At 34.9% G+C, this 23485-nt stretch overlaps 1 protein-coding gene across 5 annotated transcripts; it reads left to right on the top strand.

Annotated features, from left to right (window-relative positions):
- The first annotated feature begins 415 nt into the window (after positions 1 to 415).
- Positions 416 to 21802, top strand: LOC145726780 (uncharacterized). Of its 5 annotated transcripts, XR_014177682.1 has the most exons (11): positions 416 to 588; positions 16896 to 17049; positions 17105 to 17249; positions 17424 to 17635; positions 17694 to 17863; positions 20230 to 20348; positions 20399 to 20579; positions 20635 to 20764; positions 20822 to 21032; positions 21089 to 21193; positions 21274 to 21415. XR_014177682.1 is itself a non-coding variant. In XM_081976028.1 (10 exons), the coding sequence occupies exons 1-10, from the start codon at positions 568 to 570 to the stop codon at positions 21490 to 21492; spliced, it is 1512 nt and encodes a 503-aa protein (XP_081832154.1). In that variant the 5' UTR covers positions 416 to 567; the 3' UTR covers positions 21493 to 21802. The 5 variants fall into 5 exon arrangements, 4 of the variants coding, with proteins under 4 accessions (XP_081832154.1, XP_081832163.1, XP_081832137.1 ...); XM_081976028.1 differs by lacking the exon at positions 21089 to 21193 and having other exon boundaries at positions 17117 to 17249; positions 20822 to 20982; positions 21262 to 21802; XM_081976037.1 differs by having other exon boundaries at positions 21089 to 21405.
- The last annotated feature ends 1683 nt before the right edge of the window (positions 21803 to 23485 follow it).

The following is a 23485-nucleotide window of genomic DNA, read 5'->3' on the forward strand; positions in this document are numbered from 1 at the left end:
ATATGGAAGCAGAGTATCAAATTAAAAAAGTTTCTATGATAAAGCCATTATACAGAAACACAAGTCAACCAGTTATGATCTTTGTCTCTTTTTTGCTTTTTTATGTGTGCATCCTTCGTAACTTTACTACCCTTTACTTTCTTAGTCTAATCTAATTGTAGTTGGAATTACGACTCTCTGACAGATTATTACCTTTCTATTAACACAACCCAATCTCAAATTGGTACTCTACATACAACCTAATAAATCAACAGCATAGACCACCAATGCGGGCGATCGCGATCATTTCGGCCTTTCAATGATAAATAATAGTACGTCGAACCACCGAAGAGAGCAAAAAAAATAAATGACTCAAAGCTTCCCCCAGGTACCACCGCCCTGGCGGAGGTTATAAAGCGGCTTCGGTACAGCTCAAGACATTGAAGTCCGTACTCGCTGTTATATATTTGTCGACCGTTGGAGGTACCACCGCGCTTCAAGAAGTACCGTCTCTGGGTTAGTAGACCGATTCGTTGGATTTTAGTCGCGAGTAGTGTTGTGACTATTTTGATCCAGCAAACTTGGACCATGACTGGTTTTAGAATTTTGGTAAGTAGTTTATCATCCATTTTGCTCAAATAATTTTTTTTCTTCATTTTTATCTGATTTACCATCAGCAGCAAAATCACTGAGATATTTAACACCAAACAAAGATCAAGTTAATGGTCTTCTTAGCACTTCCACTAATTGCTCTAGGAGTTAATCCGGTTTTGCAATGGCCCCTTCGAATATATTTACAGTATCCGTTCACCTGAGGTCGATTAATTGCATTGTTCACGGTTTGTTTACTTATATCTCAGATATCAGCATGAGTAATAATATTAAATATGACCTAAGGCGACCACTTTTTTGCAACAAATACTTGTGGAATGATTGCTTGTCTGGTAAAATTACGTTTGCCAAACGTTATTATGTGTTGGGAAATATCACTAGAATTTTTTGCAGGAAAAAACTGCACAATATGGACACAAGATTGTAGAAATTTTCTCTAAAGCAGTGTATTGTTATACTCTGTGGTAGCCCTTTTTTCAACTAAAAGTAAACGTGATTAGGTCATGAAATTTTCAAGGCTTCATGACATAACACAAATTGTTCAATAAGTTGATCAATTCAAAAGAACTGAAAACTGGAATGAGAAAAATTCAAAAAAGTGTTGTAATTGATAGTTGTGTGGCAACATAGAAATTACAAATTGTTCATAATAATTGTCAAATATCGATATGAACAAGCTTTGCTAAATAGTTAAGTTGGGCTTAGTTAATGATCTTTTGCCTAATACTTTAGTCAATAAAGTTATTGATTGATCTCGATAAATTCTTCACTTGTAATGACTTGACAAATATTTGTGTTCCAAAAAAGTCATTGAAGATTGCTAAGTTACAACGTTTAAGGCTAATTCAATAAGTAAGTGGTTGAAGCTTACATCAGTCTTCTCTAACTGTGCATATCTCATCATCTCATTGTCCTTTTTCTCTCTCAAACGATTAAGAAAATCTTAATAACAATTTTAAAATCACTAGTTTCAGCAAATACATTTTTCAAATGACAGAAGGATTTGTAGGCTTGATCTGTGGGAATTATTTTGAACTATTCAGTCTTATGTTCAAGTCAAATTTTGTCAACATATAACCAACTTTGTACCTTAAAATCGTTTTATTTGGTGTCTGAGAGAACTTAAAATATGCTCTATTGGGAAAGAAGATGATATTTCTTTTGCGTTATTAATCAGTAATATTATTTTCTTTTAATGATTGACTGGAACACTAAAAAAGGGTTAGTAGACTGATTTGAATACATGGCTTATGTTTCCAGTTAATTTTTATAATTTTGAAGATAATTCTTAAGTTTCAAGTATTGGGAACTCAATTCAAATAGTTACAAAGTGAGTTTTAAGTTCAGTTCGTGTGTTTTGAAGCAGATTTCACGATTCTAAGAGTATTTTCATAGTTTTGAACAAAAACATTTAACACAGTTTAATACATAGACATCACATACACGTGTTTTTTGGAGGATACATTTTGACTCAGCAATCACGTGACCATTGTCAAAATATCGGTCATAATTCTGAGAAATACGTTTTGTATCGAATACTGCAAGAAAACTTTTCTAAACCCCTGATTTTTGCAACTTTTAAGTACAGTTTGACAGTGTGACAGTCAGGAAAAAACTTGCTAGTCAAGTCTACTTGGATTGAGAAAATTCCAGTTTTAAGTACATTTTTGGAATCTTCATTAAATTTCCTATCCAATAACATGAAAAAACAGTACAAAATTTGGTACAGTCAGGAAGAAAAGCGGTGTCAAAATTTGAACTGCCAGAAATACAGTTTGAAAGGACAGTCAGGGATAAACTCGGTTGTCAAGCCCACTTGGAGCGAGAAAATGATAGTTTTAAGCTCATTTATGAAATCTTTATTAAATTTTCTATCTAATAACATAAAAAAACAGTACAAAATTTGGTTCAGTCAGAGAGAAAAGCGGTGTCAAAGTTTAAACTGCCAGAAATACTGTTTGAAATGGCAAAAACACAGTTTGAAAGGACAGTCAGGGACAAAATCGCCTGTAAAACCCTCTTGGAGTGAGAAAATGACTTTTTCAGGCACATTTTTGGAATCCTTATTAAATTTACTATCCAATAACCTGAAAAACACTACAAAATTTGATACAGGTAGAGTGAAAAGCGTTGTCAAAGTTTGAACTGCCAGAAATACAGTTTGAAAGGACAGTCAGGAACAAACTCGGTTGTCAAGCCTACTTGGAGCGAGAAAATGATAGTTTTAAGCACATTTTTGGAAACTTCATTAAATTGCTTAAATAATAACACGAAAAAACTGTACAACATTTGGTACAGTCAGGAAGAAAAGCGGTGTCAAAGTTTGAACTGCCAGAAATACAGTTTGAAATGCCAAAAATACAGTTTGAAAGGACTGTCAGGGTCAAAATGGGCTGTAAAACCCTCTTGAAGTTGGAAAATGACTGTTTTAGGCACATTTTTGGAATCCTTATTAAATTTGCTATCCAATAACCTGAAAAACACTACAAAATTTGATACAGGTAGGGAAAAAAGCGGTATCATCAAGTTTGAACTACCAGAAACACAGTTTGAAAGGACAGTCAGGGACAAAATCGCCTGTAAAACCCTCTTGGAGTGAGAAAATGACTGTTTTAAGCACATTTTTGTAATCCTCATTAAATTTCCTATCCAATAACGTAAAAAAAACTACAAGATGTGATACAGTCAGGGAGAAAAGCGGTGTCAAAATTTGAACTCTCAGAAACATGGTATTTGTAATTTACCAGTATACTGGTAATTTACCGGTCAAATTTTCCTATCACTACTCTATATATCTCTATCACTCTCTCTATAGAATCTATTCAAATTGCTCATTAAAAAGTTTCTGAAATCTTACTAAACTCCATTTTTCAAATACACATCTACTAGATCCACAATTTTCTTGATCCAAACAAAATTACATTTTATTTTATGACCATTTACGATAAGTCATTCAAATACGTACTTTTCGACTCTGAATCTCTTTTATGCATATTTAACAGAGTAAACGATTTGCTTGGACAAAAATAGCCTTCGTTTTGGCAGACTTCTTATTAATTCAACGGGTCAGTAACAATAACCTTCTAAACAATTTTTTTATCGCAAATTCAGATCTAACTCAATGGTTTGTAAACACGAACCGATTATAACCGAACATAATTTATTGAATAATTTTAATGAACGTAAACATTGTATCAATATTTAAATGCACAATAATTGTTTTTGAGAAATTTGATTTGTTCTGCTAGAGTACAACTGTTCCATGTCTTCAATTGTTGAGTTTTGATGAAAATACCCTATTGACCATAGAAAGAAAAAAACTAATAGATACAAATATATTGATACTGCATAGCAAAATTTTATTAAAATTTGTAAAAGCTATTGAAATTTGTAAAGCTAAATAAACTCTGTAACTTCTGTAAAACTTGCACCAAAAATAAACTAAGCTTCGTAAAAATCAAAAATAAACTTGCCAACACAGCTATTTGAAAACAACATTACCTCAATTTTTGTTTTAAAATACTCTTGTTCTTGTTTTGTTCCTTAAAAGTTTCTTTGTTAGTCAAGAATTTAACAATTTAATGGATTCAGCCGCCACAGCAATCGATACCACCATAGTTTTCAATTTCTGACCATCTCCTCTGAATTCGAGTAGAGTGCCTCTAAGTAGCTATGAATAGAGGTAATGTGTGTACAAAAATCCTGTAGTTGAAACAGTTCCTAAGATGTTTCCAAAATAATTTAATGAAAAATCATAATTTTTCATTAAAGCAATTTTTAGGAACACGCTGTATATAAAGTCTATGTCGAAATATTTATGTATGCATTGTGTTATTTAAAAAAGCAAAAATTTTCTGAGACAAACAGCAACGCTCTACAATTAAAAAATACTTTAGGAAGATGGATCATAACCAAATTCAGAGTATTTCTACTCGTTTCTAACTTGTTCTTGGTAAATGTTTAACTTACCATCCAACTTCATATACCTTGTATATTGAAAATCATCTCAACTCACCTCAAAATTGATTTTTATCCAGGAAAGTCACTAAAGTGTAGTGTCCTAGGTGCATGTTATTAAATTAGGTTTGAAAGTGTTTCTAACTATCCATGGTCTTTTCAATTCAAGTCACGCCTTTAATGAAAAAAATTACTAAAACAGATTCGGTATTCAGACTATTTAAAGTTGGTTAACAACAAAACATAAAAATTTTAATTTAATAAGGTATTAATGTGCACCAAAACCAATTTGGTTACATAACCAATGAAATTTAGACCAATTATCATTCCGTAAACTTCAGGTTCGTGACCAATTACAAACATTTCAATTTCATTACCGTTTAAACTTGCCCAATATGTGTGGCGGCCTTTAGGACGAGCTTAAATCAGCTTGATCCAATTATACTTTTAAACCTAATCACACAAATTTAGCAAATTGTCTGATCTACGCAATTCTAGACTATATAGAAAGCGCACTGCATATTACGTTAAATAATAATGTGCTACTAACGTTGCTAATAAGGAAAGTGCATGAGATGGCGTAACTAAATTTTCCTTTTTCCTCTTAAAGAGTTGTTTTAGTAATAGAACGACAAAGACTCGATTCAGCCGGACAGGAACCTCGTTAAGGCTTTCTTTGTCGTTATGCTAATACGGGAGATATTCTCTGAATTTGTACAACGAAAAATTACGTGAAACAACCGGTGAAATATTAAAATCAACCGGGCACTTAGCCTAGTTTGGACGGTGTACCAGAGTCATATTTCACGGAGGAAAGTTGCCTTATATTATTGCAGTATTTTTTTAATAATAATTACCGCAATTAATTACCGTAATTTGGACCGGTCTACATAACAATGTACACGCATCGCTGATGGAATGTTATGGTTTAATTAAAACCGCTTATGTTTGGCAACCTTTCTTCTGGTAACTAAAAATAACTTTAGAGGGTTTTGGCACATTTAAAAGTCTATTAAAAGGCTGAAAATGGAGCATGACAAGCTCAAGAAGGTTTTAGAGGCTTCTGGCCAACTAAAAATGACTCGTATAGAGGCTTCTGGCAGTACAAAATAGCTTCTAGAAGCTTCTGGAACTTTAAAAACAGTCTTAACAAGCTTAAAAAGATTGAGGGAGGCTTCTGGCAACTGAAAATTACTTGTAGAACCTTCTGGCACTTCAAAGGCAGTCATGACAAGCTTAAGGTGGTGTCAGACGCTTCTGACAACTAAAAATTACTTATAGAGGCTTCTAGCAACTGAAAATGACTTGTAGAACTTTTTGGCACTTGAAAAACGGTCATGAGAAGGTTAAGGTGGTGTCAGATGCTTCTGGCAAATAAAAATTACTTGTAGTAGCTTCTGGCAGTACAAAATAGCTTCTAGAGGCTTCTGACACTTTAAAAAAAGTCTTAACAAGCTTAAAAAGATTGAGGGAGGCTTCTGGCAACTGAAAATGACTTGTAGAACCTTCTGGCACTTTAAAAACAGTCATGACAAGCTTAAGGTGGTGCCAGACGCTTTTGGCAACTAAAAATGACTTGTAGACACTACTGGCGGTACAAAATAGTTTCTAGAGGCTTCTGACACTTTAAAAACAGTCTTGGTAAGCCTAAGAAGATTTTAGAGGCTTCTGGCAACTGAAAATGACTTGTAGAACCTTCTCTGGCACTTGAAAAACGATCATGACAAGCTTAAGGTGGTGTCAGACGCTTCTGGCAACTAAAAATGACTTGTAGAGGCTTCTGGCAGTACAAAATAGCTTCGAGAGGCTTCTGATACTTTAAAAACAGTCTTGATAAGCTTAAGAAGATTTTAGAGGCTTCTGGCAACTGAAAATTACTTGCAGAACCTTTTAGTACTTCCAAGACAGTCATGACAAGCTTAAGATGGTGTCAGATGCTTCTGGTAACTAAACATTACCTGTAGTGGCTTCTGGCAGTACAACATAGATTCTAGAAGCTTCTGGCACTTTAAAAACAGTCTTGACTAGTTTAAGAAGATTTTAGAGGCTTCTAGCAACAAAGAATGACTTGTAGAACCTTCTGGCACTTGAAAAACGATCATGACAATCTTAAGGTCGTGTCAGACGCTTCTGGCATCTAAAAATTACTTGTAGAAGCTTCTGGCAGTACAAAATAGCTTCTAGAGGCTTCTGACACTTTAAAAACAGTCTTGGCAAGCTTAAGAAGATTTTAGAGGCTTCTGGCAACTGAAAATGACTTGTAGGACCTTCTGGCAATTGAAAAACTGTCATGCCAAGGTTAAGGTGGTACCAGATACTTCTGGCAACTAAAAATGACTTATAGGGGCTTCTGGCAGTACAAAATAGCTTCTAGCGGCTTCTGACACTATAAAAACAGTCTTAACAAGCTTAAAAAGGTTGAGGGAGGCTTCTGGCAACTGAAAATAACTTGTAGAACCTTCTGGTACTTCAAAGATAGTCATGACAAGCTTAAGGTGGTGTCAGACGCTTCTGTCAACTAAAAATTACTTGTAGAGGCTTCTGGCAGTACAAAATAGCTTCTAGAGGTTTGTGACACTTAAAAAACAGTCTTGAGAAGTTTTAGAAGATTTTAGAGGCTTCTGGCAACATAGAACGACTTGTAGAACCTTCTGGCACTTGAAAAACGAGCCTGACAAGCTTAAGGTGGTGTCAGACGCTTCTGGCAAACTAAAAATTACTTATAGAGGCCTCTGACAGTACAAAATAGCTTCTAGAGGCTTCTGACACTTTAAAAACAGTCTTGACAACCTTAAAAAGATTTTAGGGGTTGCTGGCAACTGAAAATGACTTGTAGAACCTTCTGGCAGTTGAAAAACGGTCATGACAAGCTTAAGGTGGTGTCAGATGCTTTTGGCAACTAAAAATGACTTGTAGAGCGGTACAAAATAGCTTCTAGAAGCTTCTGACACTTTAAAAACAGTCTTAACAAGTTTCAGGAAATTTTTCCTGCATTTTAACTCCCAGTAGCGCTGTTCTGTGGTCACGCTATAAATTAGGGTCTTACAAATCAACTCTACTTTATATTTTTCTTCTCAAAGTTGACAAAATAGTCCAGTCCATGCCAAATTCCTGTTCTCAGATATTTTTTTATACTTCAGGAGCATTTGGAAATCATTTGGGTAGTTTAAATTTATAACTTTATATAGGATGTCTTAATTAATAAAGGTAATGTTCCAGATTTCTTTGATATGAAACTAGATTTGAATCAGAAATCGCGATTAAAAACCGTAGGTTTCGCAGTAATATGATAATTACTTGATAATACATCATTGGCCTAAATGCATGCATAAAACTGCATTGCAGGCAGCATTTTGATGGCATGTTGGTCAACCTCGTAACTGGTCTGCAAAACTTCAATCAAATCGTCATAATTACAGCATTTGCCCTTGCGACACATGTATTACGCTACTGGTTTCGGCTTTCTTTACCCCTGACCAGTAGATTGACGAGAACCTTTGCAGCCTTAAACTTCCAGGTTGTCGACCAAGGTAAACCGACAGTTTAGCGTTCAGGACGCGTAACGAAATTTCCCAAGTGGTAGAAAAATTGAAAAAAAAAAAACATGTTGCAACTGAACGAAACTCGTGAGAACATGTGCCATTACGTCGCCATTGTTCGATTCGAACTGTTGACCTTTGTGTGCTGCATTTTGGTTTCGCAATTTGCGTATGTATCGATGCTTCTAAATCGGCTATACATCGGGGGTTTTAATTGCTCTAGTTTGTTCTACTGAAGAAATGTTTGAAGAATGAAAAACCCTCAAGCCTACTTAAACACTTAATAAGTCAAACACAAGTATCTTCAAACCAATCATGAAGATGTCAAGTACTGTTCTAGTTCTTATAGGACTGCAAGCATTTAAAAGCATAATTGAGTGCTTTATAATTAGGTTTTCGTTTTACCTACGGTGGTTAAGTAATGGTTATTAATACCACAATAAACTAGTAATTAGTAGGAATCAGGTAATGGATACAAGGATAGGAAAATTATGGTATAGAGAGTCAAAACTTGACAACTTTGTAGAGTTTGTCACAAATTAGAATTATAGCGACAGCCAACTACACTAACCTAATTACTTTAAGTGAAGATCTTAAATTGAGTGATAAATTGCTCTTTAGCTACTTTTACCACATTTTCACACCATTTTAGATTATATACGCCGCACGTATGATGATAAGCAATCTCTCAAAAACGGCGGAGGTATTTAATTAGTAAATAGTGAAAGCTTTTTGTACAAGCACTTGTTATTCCATTCGCCTATCAGCAATATGAAATCTGTTTTTAATATGTTGTTTTCCTTTTTGTTTTTGGCGAATGATGATGGCAATTTTACGGGCAACGGTTTAACAGTGCTTATTAGTTGAATTGCATTCTGTAAATGTATTGGTTAATCTGCGTTACAGTTTCTAAATCGCAAAATTGCATCTTAATTCTATGGGGGTGATATCTGATTCAAATTCTATTATGTTTGAATATCAGAAATAGATAGTATGGAGAAGCAAGGCAAAAACAATAATATCTATAATCTACAAGTCATTTTCAGATGCCAGGGCTCTAAAATTTTTTTAAGCTTGTCAAGACTGTTTTTAAAGTGCCAGAAGCTTCTAGAAGCTATTTTGTACTGCCAGAAGCTTCTACAAGTCATTTTTAGTTGCCAAAAGCATCTGACACCACCTTAAGCTTGTCATGGCTGTCTTTGAAGTACCAGAAGGTTCTACAAGTCATTTTCAGTTACCAGAAGCCTCTAAAATCTTCTTAAGCTTGCCAAGACTGTTTTTAAAGTGTCAGAAGCCTCTAGAAGCTATTTTGTACTGTCAGAGGCCTCTACAAGTAATTTTTAGTTTGCCAGAAGCCTCTGACACCACCTTAAGCTTGTCATGACCGTTTTTCAATTGCCAGAAGGTTCTACAAGTCATTTTCAGTTACCAGAAGCCTCTAAAATCTATGTTGTACTGCCAAAAGCCACTACAAGTAATTTTTAGTTGCCAGAAGCATCTGACACCACTTTAACCTTGTCATGACCGTTTTTCAAGTCCCAGAAGGTTCTACAAGTCATTTTCAGATGCCAGGGCTCTAAAATTTTTTTAAGCTTGTCAAGACTGTTTTTAAAGTACCAGAAGCTTCTAGAAGCTATTTTGTACTGCCAGAAGCTTCTACAAGTTATTTTTAGTTGCCAAAAGCATCTGACACCACCTTAAGTTTGTCATGACTGTTTTTGAAGTGCCAGAAGGTTCTACAAGTCATTTTCAGTTACCAGAAGCCTCTAAAATCTTCTTAAGCTTGCCAAGACTGTTTTTAAAGTGTCAGAAGCTATTTTGTACTGTCAGAAACCTCTACAAGTAATTTTTAGTTCGCCAGAAGCCTCTGACACCACCTTAAGCTTGTCATGACCGTTTTTCAATTGCCAGAAGGTTCTACAAGTCATTTTCAGTTACCAGAAGCCTCTAAAATCTATGTTGTACTGCCAGAAGCCACTACAAGTAATTTTTAGTTGCCAGGAGCATCTGACACCACCTTAACCTTGTCATGACCGTTTTTCAAGCCCCAGAAGGTTCTACAAGTCATTTTCAGATGCCAGAAGGCTCTAAAATTTTTTTAAGCTTGTCAAGACAAAGTAAAGTTCCAGAAGCTTCTAGAAGCTATTTTGTGCTGCCAGAAGCCTCTATACGAGTCATTTTTAGTTGGCCAGAAGCCTCTAAAACCTTCTTAAGCTTGTCATGCTTCTAGAATTTTCATTTTCAGCCTTTTAATAGACTTTTAAACGTGCCAGAAGCCTCTAAAGTTATTTTTAGTTACCAGAAGAAAGGTTGCCAAACATAAATAGATAGTATGGAGAAGCAAGGCAAAAACAATAATAGTTACAAACTTATAGAATAGACTGCTTCTATGTACAAACTCGAAATATTAATTGCCTTTTTAATCATTTATAAATAGCTATGGCACCAAGATAATAGAGCTCTGAAAAGTGTAATTGAATTGAAAACAAAATTTGAATCAAATTTTATAGAAATACTCATCACATCAGGTATAATGTGAAGCAAAATAAGAAACAAATATCTGGAAACCACCTGGACATGATAAAATAGAAGAATCGAAGCATATTAAGCAACGCTTATAATTAAATTAGTATTTTATTAAATGGCTAACTACAAGTGATAAAAGTGACTACAATTTACACCTGTATTTTGCTTTTTTTTTGGTGATAAGCCAACCTCATAACTAACATAACTTCTCCGTGAAGGAACGATGTTCCAGGTCATCCAATGCTGAAAATGTTTACAATTAACCTCCATGCAGTAGTACAAATTCGATCTGGCATGCAGAATCTGGGGTGTAATTTGATCACATTACAGTACAATACTTTGACGCAAAAGTCTTCTAATGAGATAGGTTAGATTCGGTTTGGTCTTCAGAGGAAGAAATCTAACCATGACAAATCAGGGAAACCTGCCGGTCATTCAATGGCGTCGCTTCATCCAACCTATTGACTTTGGTAGTGGTAGGGTTAACACCTACCAAGAAATAGAAACTATCATGTTTTACGTTCTTTCGTTATCAATAACAACATTGCCTACTTTTCAAGTGATCTTTTCGTTTACAATCACTCATCTTATAATCGTTATGATGTTGAATTTTAAGCTCGCTTGATTTCTTTTACCAGAATTACTTGTGCAAGTTTTGTAATGGTTATTAATCAAACTTCCTGCTTAATTAAGCAGTTCATATACTAAAGCTTTTACTATGCAGGCCGGAAATTTGCGTTTGTTGCAATTAACTGTAGGCTTAACTAAATTAATTCCTCAAAAGCACCTTGAAAGTACGATTTCCGCATTTCAATCTATGCCAAAAATGTCTAGGCAAAACTTATCGAACCACACACTTTTTTGCGAAATTTGCGTAAATTCAACTTTTACGTGGTCGTGATTGCTTACACTCACGCAGATCACTTTCATAACTCACTTCTCTTAAACTTACCAATATGTATTTACATCATTACTGACAATTCACTTTTTGTGTAAATGGTTGTGTAAAACGGCCTGACATAATATTTTTGTTAAGGCGTTTCTTTGTTCTTCTAGTTTCGGTCGTACTCCAGGTAAACCTACTCTCAAGCAACCGCGAAATCCTTGACCTTTGCGGTTAGCTTTTTTCTAGTATAAAAAGCATTTTAGATACGTGACTGGATCCTAGATACAGATCAACTCGATTCAAGTGCTGATAAAAAACAATTCAATCATGGTTTCCGTGTTTTTCGAGTAGATCTCCTACATTTGTGTACACTTTCGTTTTTGCCAGCTTTCTGTAAAACGCAAACAATTTGATCAATGCTATTAAATAGGTGCGCTCACCAATTGATTAGTGCACATTTTACATCGTTCTGTGCCTGCATACAAGGTGTTAATTGGACATAAATAGTAACCAGGGGAAATATTAACGAGCTCCATATTTGATTTGGTGCAAATGTGAAGGGTCGATCACAAATTGCGTGTGTGTGTGCATGAATACGACAAACCAATTGTGGGGACAAACCAATACTCCTCAACCATTATTGGGGACAAACCAATACTCTATATTATTAGTTAAAATAATTAGATGATTGCAACAATGGTGCTTCAAACCATGTATAGGTTATTTGACCAGAAAGTTATATCTTGTAATTTGACATCTTTGCACACTGAATATTGTTGTGGATTTTAAGTTGGAAAATAAATTGTCACTCAGCACTAGTTGACTTCAAAAAGGGTAAAGCAATGACACTTAAAAAAGGTTAAATAATAAGGAATACAAATGGGATACAAATTTTGGTTTTGCCCGAATTGTCTTCTTATAATTATTAGTTATTAATTTTCTTGGAACATAACTGTTGAAATTCAAAAATAATTTATGTGACAAATACCTCAGTTTTATAAGTTTTTTTTAAATTTTTTAGATCATTTAAATAAAATATAATATTCTTTCCCAGATTCTAAAACCATTGGTAATATACATTTTGAAATTAACAATTTGTTTAGTATTCTATTAGCTATGCTTTTAACATAGACGAATCATATTTGAAATCAGGAAAAAATCTTCTGATTGAGAAAATAAAATACAGAGTGATCTGTTTAAAATAAGCTAAACCTGTGTCAACATTTTGATTGCATCACCAACGTCACGTGACGTGTATTTTGCAATTTAAGGTTTTTGCAACTGTCTAAATTTAATTTACCAATTTTCTAAAGTTTAAACTGCTTTTTGAAGGTCACGTGACTAGTTTTGACATATGTCAACTGACTTTTAGAGGGTTACAAGCTCAGAGAATTGCATAACCAACGTCACGTGGCGTGTATTTTGCAATTTAAGGTTTTTGCAACTGTCTAAATTTAATTTACCAAGTTTCCAAAGTTTAAACTGCTTTTTGAAGGTCACGTGATTGTTTTTGACAGGTGTCAACTGGACTTTACAGTGTTGCAAGCTCTAAAATTACATAATCAGTCAGGTAACGTGTCTCTTACGATTTCAGCTTTTACAACTGTCTAAAATAGTCTAAATTTAATTTACCTGTTTTTTTAAGTTTAAACCACATTTTCAAGGTCACGTGACTAATTTTGACAGATGTCAACTTCAACATCACGTGACGTGTATTTTGCAATTTAAGTTTTTTGCAACTGTCTAAATTGAATTTACGAATTTTCCAAAGTTTAAACTGCTTTTTGAAGGTCACGTGATTGTTTTTGACAGGTGTCAACTTCAACGTCACGTGACGTGTATTTTGCAATTTAAGTTTTTTGCAACTGTCTAAATTTAATTTACCAATTTTCCAAAGTTTAAATCACATTTTAAAAGTCACGTTACTAATTTTGACAGATGTCAACTTCAACGTCACGTGACGTGTATTTTGCAATTTAAGTTTTTTGCAAGTGTCTAAATTTAATTTACCAATTTTCCAAAGTTTAAATCACATTTCAAAAGTCACGTGACTAATTTTGACAGATGTCAACTTCAACGTCACGTGACGTGTATTTTGCAATTTAAGTTTTTTGCAACTGTCTAAATTTAATTTACGAATTTTCCAAAGTTTTGCAAGCTAAGCACTGAAAATTTGTAGCCAGTTTTCCTTCAAGCCTTATTGTCCGAGAAATAATTATTAAGAAGTTTGTTTTGAAATAAAAAGTTTCAAATTACTTTTTCATAAAAAAATATCAAATTACTTAAACTTAAACACTTCACACAATCTCATATAAAGTCAATTAAAATTTCTCTTGCAGTAGTAAAGTGAAAGCAAATTAATTTTCCACTGATATCGATATCAAGTTAATATTAATTGTGTCTCATATGACTATTAAATACAGATAACTAATAGATACTTTCAAAGACAGTGTGTGAACGTAACACTTATAAAAATTAGGTTTTGAATCAAATTGTAAACTCCGGTTTCCTCTTAAAAAAAAAATAGAGTGGGTAGTGAAAAGTTTGATCTATCGATTTCGATCCTGTTTCATTACGAAACTATTAGCCGATCGTTTATTCTGTAAAAGTAATTAAGATTTAATCTAGAACGTTTCCTGGTTGTAGGAGCAAAATGTGGGAACTGCCGAATAAAAAAATAATGGTAAATCCGCCTTGCCTATTTTTGGCACAGTTGAGACATGCACGCAGAATTGGGGCCAATAAGTGCTATAAATTTCCTTTGAAAAAAAAAAACAACTGACCGATTTTGTAACAAAATCGTGAATTACCCAATACACATGCGCCCAACTTATTATTATGTACAATGCTTCCCAAAGATATGGTCTGTTGAGTTAGTAGAAAGTAAGCAAATTGTTTTCTTTTAGAGGCAAAGGTGAAGGGGTGAAATATTTTTCTGCCTTGCCTTACTTTACTTTTCAAGATTTAGCAGTTTGACCTATGGAAACTGTCCGTTATGGTCGGACAAGGCGTTCAAGTGACTTTTTAAAAAATTTCAACATTAAAATCCAGTCTTCAACACACATCTTACATTTACCGGCTAGGTGAACTAGTAAAAGTACCACGCCTTTCAGAAAATGTCCTTCACCGCGTGACTTCGTGATCTGTCGAAAGAACCGAACAGATTTTTTACCTCGTAAACCAGTTACGATTCCACATGCCTCGTAACCACGTAAATAGATTAATATTTCTTGCATATTTGCTAGATTACACCATTCTTGCTATAATTAAGTAAACACACCACTGAACCAAACGTACAGCCCCTAGAAACGACTGAATTAAACCAAGAACTGGCAAAACCCTGAGGCTTTCTACCACTCTAATGAGAAATAAATTACATTCCAACCATTATAATGAAACACTTTCAAAATATTTTTCGTGCAAATGACGATTTTCTTTCAACTTACCAAAAAGTTTACACAAGAGGTTTTCCTAATGAGAACGTCGATGAATGTGCAATTTTAGACAATAACCTATTGTTCACCATTTTATTGTTGTTATTAATAACAAACACACATACACACACATAAAAGAAAAGAATACAAGGTCTTAAGCGTGCACATGATTTATTCATGAATTGGTTATGTTTATATTATTACAAACAATAAATATCCACCGCATTCAGTTCATATAACACCAAGAATGAACACCAAAAATCCAGAACAAGACCGACTTTGCCAGACTAAACTAAATAAAGAGATCAAAGTGGAATATCTTTAAAAAGATTAAAAATAGAGATGGAGTGAGTAAGATGGGCTTCAGGTTTTGTTACATGGATGGTTATAGTGTATATTCTGAAACAACTAATACGACCACGGAGTGGGATTGATTATCAGAAAGGATGTTGCTAGACACTTCACTAATTTTGTGCCTATGAACGAAAAAGTCATGCTCCTATAATTTAATACGGCACCAAAGAACGCCGCAGAATAAAGATCTTAAAAAGAAACTCTCTAAACAGGAAATCTTAATCTTAATGGATGACTTCAATGCCAAAATAGACGAAAGAAGAGAAGGAATGACAGTAATAACAAACACCTTCTATGAGATATCAGACAGACGACTATCCACCTAGACTTCTCCCAGATACAACGGAGAAGACCATATCATCCGAAACCAGATTGATTACATGTTAATAAATTGAAGCTAGAGAAACAGCTTCAAAAGCGTGAAAACCTGTCGGAGAATATAGGACAAAATTTAAGATTATACATAAAACAAAATTAACAAAATATAATCATAGGAAACTTAAGAACGACACAGTAAAGAACAGAATAAAGAAGGACTTCAAAGGCAAAAGCAGACTGATTGCGGAGATGATTGATAACACAGAAGAACAAATAATGATACTTGCTGAAAGAACTACAAATGGCAACGATGATGGAGCGAAACATAAATTATAAATGACGAAAGAAATTTTGTTACACACAGGGACAGGAGAGGGACACACAGAAGAAAATTTCTGTGGCCAAACAAAAATTGGATGAGAAATACCAGAAAATAGAAGTTTTGAAAAGCAGATGGAGATAGTTCAATGTACATAGGAAAATAAGAAAAGTTACGGAAAAGTTCAAAAGAAAGCATGTAGGAAGATGCAGGAATTGTGGATAGAGAAGATATTAGAGAAACTTGGAAGAAGTATATAAAACAGTGGTTTTTTGATGAGAGAAAAGTCCCTCCCCTTATTCAGAATACTCTAAGGGAAGGAAAGGCTCCAGACCAGGATGGAGTACATTCGGAATTCCTCAGGCTTATTAATGACGTTTTTATCACATTTCTGACTAGCATTTTTAATAAAATTACAATACTGGGAACAATTCAAAGTATGGTTTAACTCAGTTTATAGTCATCATATTCAGGATGATCGCCAATATTCTGAACGAATAGACAATTGAAGAAGAAGAAGATTTCTTAACGATAAAACACATAATTGTGTTTTTCTAATTTTGGCATATAAAGTGACACTTTTCAAAACTGATTAGAGTGACAAAACGTTTTACTTTATGTAACTAGTTATGAAAAGTTCATTTCATCACTCCCTGTTTTTATGCATTTCCGTAGAAACATATGGCGACATCCATCATAACATGTCGTTGTCACTGTTTATACAAGGTGCTATGAAAGTGAATATTTGTGTTAAATCACTTTAAAAGATGGTTTTCACAGCTTTTTGGTCAAAATTAGAAAAAATTATGTATGCAACACGTTTCGAAATTGTCTTCGTTACACAAAATCGATCTTTTCGTAACTGGTTACATAAATAGCTATTATATATAAAATTAAAAGCAAATCGTTTTTTGTACATAGCTTGAGTAACAAAATAAACGATATTATTACTGTTATTTGTTATCTTCCAGTGGGTGTTACTAGTGCTGGCGCTAGTCAATCTCACTCAAAGCAGAAGAGTCAAAGTTCAGCCCAGACTGCAACCCCTCGAAGATGAGAGTAACATCCAGTATTATGCTGCGGAGCCCCAGGAGGAGCCTGATAATAGACAGAGAGTGGTTCTTGGTGAGTATTGCTTGTCTCCCCCTTTAACTTAGTATTAACTTTAGTGTTAATATAGTGTCGTCAGCAGATCAGTACAACGGTCTTTACGGTCAGCCTACCGCTGCTTCAAGAAGTGCCCAAGACAATTACATCCCTAGACAATCATTGAAAGCTCAGAGAGTTAAAGAGACACCCAAAGAGCCGCCAGTGCAAACCATTAGGTAAATATTACTATTTTCTGGATTTAGTTATATTCCTAAACTATGTTTTGTCCTACTCGGAAGACTGAAGATGCCAAAACACGGATTTTTACTCTTGCTTTTTGAACAGTATATTCCATAACAAGCTATTATAGCCCTGGTGGTATCATAAATGTAATTACTTACTGATTACAGAAACTACAACAAAGTTAACGATGATGGTTCCTTCACCTTTGGCTACGAAGCTGCCGACGGAAGTTTCAAGGAAGAAACCCGTGGTACCGACTGTGTGGTACGTGGCAAGTACGGCTACGTTGATCCCGACGGTAACAAACGTGAGTTTACGTATGTGTCCGGAAATCCTTGCGACCCTAACGCCCCGAAAGAAGAAGAGGACGAAGCACCAGGTTAGTTCCTATAACTTATCCACTCGCTGAAGTTAACCGGTAATTTAATGGAATTTAGAAGAAAACGAAAGCAACGAAAATATTCCCGCTAACTACCCTACTAGACCAGTCAGACCGATAGCTAGACCAGTAAGCACCCCCAGACCTGTTACTCTATTCCAAAACCAATACGAACAGAGCGAGGAAGAACAGCCTGAACCTGAGCAACTACTCAGACCCACTCCCACAGTAAGTTTTTTGGCTTTTAATTATTAAGGTGTAGAAATTGACAGATTTAGTGTCTAATAAAAGTCTTCTGTATAGGAGTCAGGCTAAAAAAATACAATTTAAGAACTACTCTGTATAAAGTAAAAAAGTGGAGTAAAGACACATAAGAGAATATCGAAATTTCTAATCTCAGTTAAATTAGATGGTGTGGACTTTTTGATGAAACAATGACACACATAGATGAAGAAGCTTATTGCAGTTATCCGGTTTTTTGGTTTCTTATTTAGTATCTCAATTTTTCTCAAAAATTGTTGCCTCTTGCAAAGCGATTTGATCTGGACTGAGAGGCTGAGCATTTGTCATCTTACCAATTCTCTTCTACTTCATATGGAGTTTTTCTTTCGAGAGCCCTTTACGCTCCTTGGATAGAAAAAAATTGCAACAATTCTAGATGAAATATTACCATCCTACCTTTATAACTTGGACTTTCCAAGGTTTGGTCAAGGTTTCTGACAGTTCTACGAGCACAAGGACACCACTTGGGCTTTACGTAAAAAAATATTATTACCAACTATTTGGCTTCCAAAAAGCTTCGTTCTTAGCTTTGTAATTGGGTCTGCAACCTAAAACTTCTATATTTTCTCTCAGAATGTTTAGTTTCTATATTGTTCGAGCTTCTGACAGGCCATTATGCAAGAGCTTTAGTGAAAGTTTCAAAAAATCCTCTCTACTTCTTGTGTTAGTGTCTTTTTTGGTAGTTTTGTCATTTCTAACAAAATTTTGCAACATGATAGTCCAATATTTCCAGCGTGATGCTCATATCAGCATACAGTGTGTCCAAGATTCGGTTTTCTTTATAGGAATCTTGCTTAACATATTTCCAGCCCACACTGTTTCAACAACATTAAATTTTTCCTTCGTTTTTGAGTTATTTTCCAAAAATCAAAAGCAAACATTTTCAAAAAATTGCTGTATTATCTCTAATTTGAAAAATGTTTAACTTTGCCTTGAGCATTTTATTAAAGCAACTTTGTAAGAACTATCTTCCTATGTAGATCGTTTTCAATCCCGATTATTCATCATCTTTTTGCCTTATGGAGGTCATTTTGTTGTTTTCTCTAATTAAAAAGTGCACTTTTTTGCTCTGAAATGACACACATGACTTTTTTTGACCAAATCTAGGAACAGCACCATTAATGCCAAAAAACATCGAAACGAATGGAACGCCATCTGTACTTTCTAACTCATAGAGTTGAGTACAGATGTCACCAGATGTTGCACAACAACTATCATTTCTGGCATTGACTATACTGGAATGAAGGTGTTATTCTTTGGTTATCAAGCCTCTCTGATGAGCCGTAATACGGCGAAACCGGTCAGAGGATTGGGATTGATAAACAAAAAACAAAACCTCACCATTTTTATGCTTAGATGTATTTGACACATTTGTTCAAATTTGTGTACGATTTACCTTTAAACCAGCTGATTTGTCCAATGTTGACTCTTCAACAGGATTGCATACAACACTAAAGTTATCACAGATCTGCTAAACAAAACTCATAAAGTGGCCACTACTATATGTATTAACTTACTCACAAATGTATTCATTTATACAGGGTGTCCGGAAAATACGTGTACAACGTTTGACGACAGACTCCTGACGTCAAAATATGTCGATCTAAGCCGACTTAGTTATATCCAAAATTGTCTCGTTTAGCCGGTAGAGGGCGTCAAAAATTTGTAAAAATATTGGGTACAGGTTCATTTCTTAAAGAGTATTGATAAGTGTATTCAGCAAGATGGCGGTCATTTTACACATTTGCTTAAGTAATGTTTTTGGTTTACTTAGTTTCTTACAATAAATAATTTCAACTTTATTATACCTACTTTGATGTATGCAGGTAATTGTAAATTTTTTTTTTCTGGCGAAACTCCACCGGGATCCACCGGGAAATATTAAAGAGGTAAAATAGCTTCAAAATACTTCCGGTCACTCGACAAAAATATCTGGGTTGTCATAACGCCGTTCATATAAAAAATGAGGAGAAATGTTGACGTATTATATCACTTTTATAACACTTCCACTTATTTACAGCCGGTGACTATACTACTAGAAAACGTCATTTTATAGTATTATTCTACATACTAAAATTCATTAAAATCCATTAGCAGGTTTTCACGTAATTTAGTAAAAAACCAATATTTTTACAAATTTTTGACGCCCTCTACCGGCTAAACGAGACAATTTTGGATATAACTAAGTCGGCTTAGATCGACATATTTTGACGTCAGGAGTCTGTCGTCAAACGTTGTACACGTATTTTCCGGACACCCTGTATATCATTTTATAGACAAAATTGATAATCAAAATTTTAATAAAATTTTAGCCTGTGAGAAGCCGTCCTCAATATATTTCCAGACCTCAGTACGTAGAGCAAGCCCAACAAAGCATCGCCTATCAGAGACCCCAACCAGTACAATCCAGCACACCAGCATCTTTGTACAGGTAATAAACAACAAAATTACTATGGTTGAGTTTGAAACTTGAAATTTTAGACAAGCAATTGCAATTACTCAAAGACCAGCCATCCAAAGTGCTTCTCCCACAACTTCAACGAGAACCCAGTTGCCTGCAACTACTTTCAGGCCGCAGCTTCTCCAAGTCTCTGTAACACCAAGACCAGCTCTGCTTTACACCCCTAAGTCGGTGTCACCCTCTCCAGCTCCTAGTAAAGGGGTTAGTAAATCTTTATTTTTTTTATGCAATAGTTTTTGAGAGTTGTTTGTTTTAGGTTGATTTTGACTCAGAGTTCCAAAGATTCCAACAGGACAACAATCTGCTTTCTCCTACTCCTTCTACAGCTTCTAAAGCTGCTACTGGTCAGGTGTACAGTTCTGCCTTGGTATATGATCCTGCTACAGGTTTGTAATGAGTCAAAATGTACTCTTTACTTTCTAAATAAGACGTGGTCAACACAGGTCAATACAAAAACCAACTGTACCAGTCTTTACCTCAAAGTGAAGGACAGTTTACTTTCAACCAAAGGATACAGCCCTACGTACACCAGCCACAACAACAGCAACAGCAACGCCCTTCTTCAAGTCTACAGCAACTGCAAAGCCCCCTCTACAGGCAGCAGGTGGGTGGTTACGACGTCTACGACTCAAACGTCGACTACTGAGCCTCTCTGTGACTAAACCTTCAAGTTACCACTAACAACAATCATCTAAACTTGTTTATTGTAGGAACCATTTAGCGTGTAACATCCTGTATATACACCGCATGACAGTTTCTTCTACCATTTCACTAATTATTGTAGACGTATCTATGTTAATCTTCTATATCTATCTGTACGTTTCATTCACGATGCACCAGGGCACAACCTTTACCATCCCTAACCTAAAATATTAACTGAAAGATTCCTGCGCAGATCAACCCGCAGGCTGTTTACCAAGCGCAACAGGCTGAGGCACAATTCCAGAATTCTGCGCAACTGTACGCGCAACAACAGAAAGCTAGAGAACAACAGCAAGCTAGATCGACAGTGGCGCCTCCTGTATACTACGTACAGCCAACTGTAGGTGGTAATGCTGCACTAGGTGTCAGTCAAATTGATGCTTTCTTGAGAGGGCATAATATACAGTTTTGAGGAGGGGGTTTTTAATTGTGTGGGAGTTGTCTCCGGTCTAGCCATGTTATTTTTCTGTATGAAATGCCAGTTTTATTTGTTTGAGTCGGTGAAGTAATTTTTCCGAAGCGTATAGTTCTTCGCCTTGTGTAAATTTATTTATTTCTTTTCGCCGGTTTTTATAGCGTGTAAATAATAATTATTACGTTGTAGAGTCAATTCTAGAAATAAGTGTTAGCCGTAGTTTTATACTTTGATTATACTCGTAATAAACATTGTAAAATTTGTTATTATATTAAATTGATTTTAAAATAAAATTATGTAAATAAGACTTTAAAGTTTTCTTGTAACTCCCAAATTCTGCTTCTTCCCGTGATGTGTTAGTACTTTCAAAAATTACTTTTTGTGAAATAGGGGTTTTTCCTGCGGAAATTAAATAACTGTACATGAAATCTTCACCATTCATCATAATAACTTATTAAGGGAGTTTCTCGTTTCAGTAGCTTGGAATTTGGTTGTAAACCACCTTACCGACAGTAGAATAGATGCTATTCTATTAAGAACTCAGTTATCATAGCTCTAGTGCAAAAGTAACACTATAATAAGGCAAACATTATCAGTTGCCTCATGACTCAAGCAACTTATAGAGAGTGATAATATAATGCAAAAATGGTTAAACCAAGGCAAACCCAATATAAATCTTCTTCTTCTTCTTTAAGATCCGTGTTTTCCTAGAACCTTGGCAATAAGACCTTCACTTTGTCCACAGCCGACCTAAATAGTGTCGTGGTGTTTACTCGTGAACTTCTCGGTGACTTACTAGTGAAATTTTGAGTCAAGATGTTCTTCTGCAACTAGGATCATGATTTACCTCTATTTTTCCTTAAATAGTAATGTGAAGCAATTCATATTCCGTATTTCTCATTAAGTAAGCAAAGTCTTCCAGCTTTCTTCTTTTCAAAGTATTAAGTACCCCTCTTTGTTTATTCATCCGGTGTAAAACTGCTTCATTTGTTGCACCCACGATATCCTCAGCAGTCCACTTTTCGAAATCCTCTTGCACATTGCTTCAATAAGGGTTCATGCTTCATTCCCATAGTACCATAAGATAAAGACATAGCAATGTAATAGGAGTATTCTTAAGGAAATTCTTAGATATCTGTTGGTAAGCACTTTTTGCATGTTCTTGAAAGATTTTAGTGTCTGTTCTATTCTGCATTTGATTTTCGAAGTTACGTCCCATTTTTCATTCACCTAGCAGCTCAGATATTTGTATTTTTGTACTCCAATATTTTTCCAATTTATGCATCTGATATCTACTAAGTTATTGGCTATAATATATGTATATAGACAACATTTTCATTTTTAATCGTAGACTCATGCTGGCTATGGTCTGTAATCCTGTGCTGTGTCATCCGCGTATCTAAGATTGTTGATGAGTATTCCATTAGGAATTATACTCTCTGCTGTGTCTTCGACGGTAAACCCAATATAAATCTTCTTCTTCTTCTTCTTCTTCTGCTGTGGACGAAGTGAAATGATCTTCACTTCGTCCACAGCAGACCTAAAGAGTGTCATGGTGTTTACTCCATACCATTGAAAAATTTTTGAGTCAAGATGTTCTTCTGCTACTAGGACCATGATTTACCTTTATTTTTCCTTAAATAGTAATGTGAATCAATTCATATTTCGTATTATAGACAACTATCTATTTGGCCTTTTCATTTTTAATCGTAGACTCATTTGTTGGCTATGGTCTGTAACCGTGTGCTGTGTCATCCGCGTATCTAAGATTGTTGATGAGTATTCCATTAGCAATTATACTCTCTATTCTGTCTTCGACGGTTTCTATGAACATTTTGTCTGCATGTAAACTAAACAAAAAGGGAGAGATCCACACAGCCTTGTACTACTCATCTCCTAATAGGAACTTCTTCAGAATATAAATCATAGAGAGGTAACTGTAGTACCATTCACCACATGTAAACTGCATAGCTTAGACTAGTTTTGTCAT

This window comes from Ips typographus, linkage group LG1 (assembly GCF_016097725.1).
Source record: "Ips typographus isolate SLU linkage group LG1, UJ_Ityp_2.0, whole genome shotgun sequence".
NCBI classification, from domain to species: Eukaryota; Metazoa; Arthropoda; class Insecta; order Coleoptera; family Curculionidae; genus Ips; species Ips typographus.

What these genes read in the sequence shown, in the direction of transcription:
- LOC145726780 (XM_081976011.1), top strand. Translation starts at nt 568, where the DNA reads ATGACTGGTTTTAGAATTTTG. An exon ending in TACTCAGACCCACTCCCACA is followed by an intron (nt 17,864 to 20,229) that starts GTAAGTTTTTTG and finishes ATAAAATTTTAG; the next exon opens with CCTGTGAGAAGCCGTCCTCA. An exon ending in GGTATATGATCCTGCTACAG is followed by an intron (nt 20,765 to 20,821) that starts GTTTGTAATGAG and finishes TGGTCAACACAG; the next exon opens with GTCAATACAAAAACCAACTG.